The sequence below is a fragment of the Fukomys damarensis genome, unplaced genomic scaffold (assembly GCF_012274545.1).
Source record: "Fukomys damarensis isolate Sample0158 unplaced genomic scaffold, DMR_v1.0_HiC HiC_scaffold_16, whole genome shotgun sequence".
NCBI lineage: Eukaryota > Metazoa > Chordata > Mammalia > Rodentia > Bathyergidae > Fukomys > Fukomys damarensis.
The window spans coordinates 110390176-110397698 of record NW_022900928.1 but is presented as its reverse complement, the minus strand read 5'-3'; the positions used below and the strand labels follow the sequence as shown (position 1 = coordinate 110397698).

The following is a 7523-nucleotide window of genomic DNA, read 5'->3' as shown; positions in this document are numbered from 1 at the left end:
GAAGGGAGGGCAGAGGTATGGGGAAAAAAATGAGAATCAAGACTTGCCATGTAAAGGTACATGATCCCAACAATGAATGTAACTGTACTGTATCCCTAAATGTACCAATAAACTCAATTAAAAAAAAAAAAGATTCAGTTGGTTTTAACTCAGGGAAGCAGCACCGTAATATTAAACATTTTCTTAGTACTCTCAGCTTTCCATATCTATGGGTTCTGCATCTGTGCTTCAACAGCCTCAGGTCAGAAGGACTCAGAAAAATATTCCTTCTGTACTGAACAAATACAGACTTTTTTCCTTGTCATTATTCCCTAAATAGTACAATATAGCAGTTATTTACATCATATTTAAACTGTATTAGTTATTATAAGTAATCTAGAGATGATTTACAGATTTACAGGAAGATATACATGTTATATTCAACTAGTACACCATTATATATGGTACCTAAGCATCTATGGATTTTGTTATTGCAAGAAATTCTAAAACCAATACCCCAGGGATCCTAGTATACCTGGAACTGAACTTTCTATCTGTAAGTCTCTGAGCTCTGTGCTGAGAGCAAGACAAAGATGAACACAACATAATTCACTACCTCAAGAATTCAAAACTCCAGTAGGAAATAAGACATTTTTATATACAAATAATATTAAAGCAGGTTGTAATATATATTGCGTTTGAGATATTACTATACTATTTTGCAAATAAAATGGTAAGATAGGAATTGAATGTTCAGCATGATGATTTTTGAAGTGGGGTGAGCTTTGCATTGGAAATGTTGAACAGGCTGTTAAAAATGTATATTTAGAACACAAGACAGCCTGATGTGGCAGATTTTAAAAGGAAGAAAATACCAGAATGGAGGAAAGCTATGAATAAAGAAAAGTATTAAAGTGCTAAGAAATTGTGCTGATAAATAAGGAAAAAAATGTGTTAAGAGGGCAATAGAGAAGGTGCGACATGGTTCATTGTGCCTTCCCTTAAAGATAGGTTGCCCACTCTATGGCTATAATTGCTTCTGATAATCCCAGAGCTTCACTGTCTTCCCATGTACTTAGGAGACTTCAGTATGTGTAATTATGTGTATTTGTGTGATACTTTGACATTCTGTAAATGCTTTCACATGGACGTTCTTATTTGGCTATCATAATAATCTATATGAACTGTAGAGGTGTTATGTTCCCTATGTTAGGAGTAAACAGAAAATAAGAAATTAAGTGTATTTAGCAAGTTCATAGAGTGAACTTATGACCCATGTTTGAGCTAGTGTGTCTGACACCAGTTGCACAATCTTGGGCAAAATTCTCTGATCCTCAAAACTTGTATCAGTGACATTCAGATAATAATTAATAAGAAGACTGTTATTGTGAGAATCTAAAGTTTTGCCACTGCTGAGCATTAAAGCATTTTCACTATTTCAAATTTACCATGCAGAAATGTAAGAAAAAAATCCACAAACTGAGTCATTACATTTATTACCTTTATATGTCCCTGTGAATAATTTTTAATAAACCATGTATAGATTTTTAGTAACTGATACTTTATACTGTACCTATTAATTGATAAAAATTATAATTGTAGGATACAGCAGTGTTTAGCTTTAAAATGTCTACTGTTGGCATTGTCCTTCTGATAATTGGCAAGTTACAGATTGATTCATAAATCTCTTCCATTTAACCTGTCTTTTAGATAGGTTCTGTATTTAGGTAATTTCCTACTGATACTTACACATGATGTTTGAAGTGATTAGATGTGCAATGGTTAAGTTTTGAATTATATTTTTAATATCTTGATGTGCTGAATATCCCTACAATGATATCTTCTAGGTTCATTGAATTGGTAAGAGGACTCATAAAACTCAGTATTTATCATACCTGTGGCTGTGATTTATTACAGTGAAAAGACACAAAGCATAATCCACAGAAGGAAGGCTCCAAGTGATATCCATAGAAAATGAGAAGCAGTTTTTTAGTTTTCTCCCTAGTAAGTCACACAGGACATGCTTAGTTTTGTCAGCAACAGGTTGTAATTGCATGTTGAGATAATGTCTACAAGGATATGTTTCATTAACAACTCAGGCCCAGGACAGCTTTATAATCAGGCCTTTCTAAAATTAGCAGTCTCCTACTTGCTTTATTATCTCTTTTCTATTTACTTGGCATTTTTAATTATGTAATTCATTAAATGTTTATGGAATTCTTGTTATGTAAATAGCAGTATGTTAGGCAAGGGGCATGTAGTCATATATTTGCCATATTCTCAGAAAGTTTGAGAGATAAGTGGGCAAGATGAAATCTTTACTGAAATTTAAGGTAAACACTCATAAACAAATACAGTAGTTTACTATGGCTTTTGTGACTAATTACCACAAAGTTCATGGCATAAAACAACAAATTTAATTTGAAGGCCATAAATTCATAAACATTATCACTGAGCCCAAATCAAAGTATCAGTAAGGTCAGGCTCCCTCCTGAGGATATAGAGAAGAATCAACACCTTGCCTATTCCATCTCCTGGTGTCTAGAGCATTTCTTGGCTTAGTCCCTCTGTGTCAGATAACCTTTTCCTTTCCTACATATGGAATCTACCTCTACCTTTTTTCCCCTAAGGGCATTTGTGATTATATTTATGTCTCATCCAGATAATTCATGGTGTCTTCCTCATTTCAACATCCTTCGTAAATTAATCATTTCTGCAACATCCTTTTTTTTTTTTTTTTTTTTAAGGTAGTGGGAGTTGAACCTAGGGCCTTTGCACTGCCTGAGCTATATCAGTTATTTTGAGAAGAATCTTGCTAAGGTGCCCATGATGGGCTCCAACTTCCAGTCTTTTTGTCTTATCTTGCTAGAGTACTGGGATCACAGGCATGTACACCATGCCCAGTTTAAGATTCTATTTTCTTTTTTTTCTTTTTTGGTACTGGGGATTGAACTCAGGACCTTGAGCTTGCGAGGCAGGCAGCGGAACCACTGAGCTGAATCCCCAGCCTTAAGATCCTGTTTTCTTGTAAAGGGAGCTTTTCCATTGCTGATACAAAATACTTGACACCCATAACTTAAAGGAAGAGAAGTTTATTTTTGGCTCATAGTCACAGATGTTTCAGCCTGGGTTTACCTGGCTCCAAGGCAGAAACAGCATGGCAGGAGAGCATAGAAGAATGCTGTTCAAGTCGTGGCAATCAGAAAGGACAGAGCAAGGGAAAACCAGAGAAGAAGAGGTCAGGAACCAGATACAGCTATAATTCCCAAGGTTAAATGCCCAGGACCCACTTCCTCCAAAAAGACTGTCTACTTCCTTATAGCCATTCATCTATAAAGTTCATGATTTAACCTGTTGATGCAGTTAGTGTCGTCATGATTGAGTAGTCTCTTCCGGGGTTTCTTAATCCAGTCAAATTGACAATCAAGATTAAACAGCAGTGTTAGGGATTTGGACCTGATATGTTTTGATGCATTATTCAGGCTAATACAAAGAGCGATTTTTAAAACTTCCATGGAGTATAAAAATATAAAGACCACATACAGGAAGAATCATGAAAATTTCTTAATAAGTGGTCGGTACTATTTATGTATGATGCTATTCACTGTAGGCTATTCATACATAATGAAAACTGAGTATTCAATGTAGGAAAATGGATACACCTTGAAGCCATAGGGGGATGGGGAAAAATAAGAATTGAGATATATGATGTAAAGTTACAGACTCCCAATTATGAATGTCATCATATTGTATACCTAAAATGTACCAATAAACTTAATGAATAAAAGAGATACATAATAGGAGTATGGAAAGTATCTTTCTCAAAGGGGAATGGGGAAAAAAATAAGAACCAAGATAGATTATATAAAGGTGCAAATTTCCAATGATGAATGTCATATTGTATACCTAAAATATACCAATAAAATTAAAATAAACCTTGCTGGGTATCTTGCCCCAAAAGTTAGGAGAATCATACCACAGTGACATATGTGCACCCATGTTCATAGCAGCACAATTTGTAATAGCTAAAACTTGGAGGCAGCCCATTTTCCCATCAACTAGAGAATTGATAAAGAAAATGTGCTTTTTTAATAAAATGAAGTATTACTCAGCCACAAAAAATGAGAAATCTATAGCTAAATGGATTCACATTGAGGCAGTACTCTTTTTTTGTTGTTGTCGTTTTTGAGACAGGGTCTCACTATATAGCCCAGGTTGGTCTTGACCTCACAGTGATCCTCCTGAGTTCTGGGATTAAAGGTGTGAGCCACCACACCCAGTGAGGCAATACTCTTAAGTGAAATAAATAGGACAAATGTGTAAATACCAAATAGTTTCTCTGGTGTGAGAAACTGAAAGTGTAAATAAGGACTAAAAGGTGTAATAGATAATGTGAAATGGAAAGAAAAGAGGAAAGGGGAAGGGGAAATGAGGGGGTAGAGGAATGGAAAGAAGGGAATGAAATTAAATAAGAAAATGAAAAAAATGGAAAAAAAGTCTTTGTAAATAGGGAGGTATGGAGGGGTTGAAGGGAAAGCAGGGGAATGGGGAAAAATATAAGAACCAAGATAGATTATGTAAAGATGCAAATTTCCAATGATGAATGTCATTATGTTATATACCTAAAATGTACTAATAAAATTAAATTTTAAAAAAGAAAGAAATGGAGGGGGAAGGGAAGGAGGGGAGGGAAAAGGATGACAAAAGGAATGAAGAAGATTGATGTACATTCACCATCTCCATACAAGGAAAAAAAAACATGGACTGCAAACATGGGCTAATAAAAAATCATAGTAAGTTCATATGTTGGTAGTCCACGTGGATAAAAATTATCTTACAGAGAGCGGGGGATCTAGCTCAGTGGTTCTACCACCTGCCTCGCAAGCGCAAGGTCCCAAGTTTGATCCTTTTTTCTGTAAGATAATATTTTGGGGGGGTTATTGGGGATCAAACTCGGATCCTTGCGCTTGTGAGGCAAGCAGCAGAACCACTGAGCTAGATCCCCAGCTCAAAAATAAATGTTAGATCAAAATCATATGTTTGGCTATAGTTTTATAAAAGCATATGAGTATATGGACCTGTATCTATTAAAGATTTTGCAAAGATGTATTTTAAAGATGTTCATTGAGGAGAAAGTTTTTAAAAATTATTTTCTCCTTTGGAATACTGTTTCTATTTTTATATTTTAGTTTAAACATGTTTTGTTTATATTTAGAAAAATGTTTACTTTTAGAGTAGATTTGTTAGAAGAAATAGCACTTGAGACATAGTCTTTTGAATAACTAATGATGAATTAGAGGTAGGGTAAGGGATATAAAGGAAGATAACATAATGTGTGGAGACACATGACCTTAGTAATATAGTAAGCCTTGGAATGCCATTTTAATTCATTTCGGGGTCTGTGTACTCTAAAGTCTGGACAGTTTATATAATTCATTCATGAAAGACCTTTAGAAGATAATGTATCAGACATGATTGTAATTATGTGAACATTCCTGATACTAGGAGTTCTGTAATGTATCCAATTTGAATAATCATATTATGTATATACTTAACAGCATTTGTATAATCTGTTTTTTAGCTACTGATAATTTATCATTTCTTTCAATTACAGTGATTTACAAGGAGTAAGAACAAATGCCAAAAAAGATGGAAGTGATTGGATTCTCAATGGAAGCAAGGTGTGTAAAGAGGGACTTTCTAGTATAATACTAATAGGACTAATACCTCAGATATTACTCATTATTGAATCTAATGAACCTAAGGACTCACACAGAAATTACTTCCTTATGTGCTTAGATATGGAAGAGACTTACAACTTTTATATGCCATAAAGTCTGTGGTAGCCTCAATGTTTAATGTTGTATGCTTCCTCACAAATATTACAAAGATGATTTTAGCTTCCAACAGTCCTTCTCAAACCAGAAAAGGGCAAGGAAGGTCATGTTGCTCAAATATGGGCTAGACAATAGCTGAATTGTTGAAATATTTGGGGAAATTCTTTCTGATAAATATCAGAGTTTCCAAATATCCTAGGATGGAAAGGTAGCGGATGTTATAATTTGAGAGCCCTTTGGTCTTTCTGAGCATTAACCCACTGATAGAATTGGAGCCCCCCCCCCATCCAACAGAGTTACAAATGGCTCAACAGCAAGCATAGCCTTTTAAATCTAGTATTACTGAAGGCTAATGATAATATCTATTTCAGATCGTATCTGGTATGTACTTGGTAAATATGTTGTATTAACTGAGTGGTAAGTGAAGAAAAGATACTTATTTTCTACACTGTTCTAAGAAAGTCTTACTGAGAATACGTAGCAGGGTCTATTGAAAGATGAGTTTTTCTGTTTGTTTGTTTTGGTCTTTGGTGCTGGGTATTGAGCTCAGGGCCTCGAGAATATTAAGCATGCCCTACTCTGTAACTGAACAACACCCCCTGCCCTGTTTTCTTTATTAAAAAATTCTTTTTTTTCCCAATGTTTCAGGCTAATATCTTTATGTTTTCAAAGAATATTATGGCACTGTCAAATTTCTAGGAGATTCGAAACATTCTCAATATCTATACTTATGTTCATAGAGTGCACAGAGGCTGTTCAATTTATGGACTGACATCAGTATGCAGAATAAACTTTGAGAATCTCAATTCTAAACAACATTCCCTAATTTTGTATGGCAGAAAAGCAATACCTGATGGTTGAATAAATTTGGAAAATGTGCATAACTTCTTACTCTGATAGCCTGATATATACTGTTCATCTCTAAAAGTTGGAAACAATAAATTGTATTTTAAGAAATTTTTGTAGACTACCATAAATTGCTTATATTATTTAAATATACATAAAGAAGTATTTGTCTAAATGTAGTAGTAGTAAATTATAGTAGTAGTAAGTTATAAATGTCAGTAGATGCTGATTCCAATATATATATTCAGTTAACAGTTAACTCCTTATATATAAAAAGCTTGTTTTGAAAGAAGAATTGGGTATTTGGTCAAAAGTGATGGGGCTGGGTACTGTGCCTTTTTAACCCCAGCTACTCCAGAGGCTATGGCAGGAGGATCACGAGTTCAAGGCCTGTCTCAGTAACTGAACAAATGGTATCACAGAATTCAAATGGTTGGAGATATAGCTCAGGCATAGTGTGCTTTCCTAGCATGGACAAGAACACAGGTTCAACCCCTATTATTAAAAAAAAAAAAAAAAAAAATGAAGGTCAGGGATTTAGCTCAGTGGCGCCACACCTGCCTCACAAGTGCAAGGTCCTGGGTTTGATCCCTGGTACCACAAAAAACAAAAACAAAAGTCTGAGCCCTGTCTGCTCAGTTATGGCCTTCTGTGAGAAGCACTCACTAACAATACCATTGACTATTTCAACTGTTTTCTGGATATTATTCATTTCTTTGTTTCTTTTTGTTTTTTTTTTAATGGAATGTGCTGAATGTCAATAATTTTGTTCAGATGACTGCAGAACCTGGAAAAGCTGTTGCTGCTATCGATGCATTACATACTGCTATTATTAGTCTTTTTATATAAAAATATATATAT

General features: G+C 34.7%; 1 protein-coding gene across 1 annotated transcript in view; it reads left to right on the top strand.

The window, feature by feature from the left end:
* Positions 1-7523, top strand: part of Acadl (acyl-CoA dehydrogenase long chain) — a 33600-nt gene that overhangs the window by 7357 nt on the left and 18720 nt on the right. Inside the window, exon 5 of the mRNA XM_033763981.1 lies at positions 5594-5660. Coding sequence (XP_033619872.1) covers positions 5594-5660 — 67 coding nt within the window. The remainder of the gene's footprint in view (positions 1-5593; positions 5661-7523) is intronic.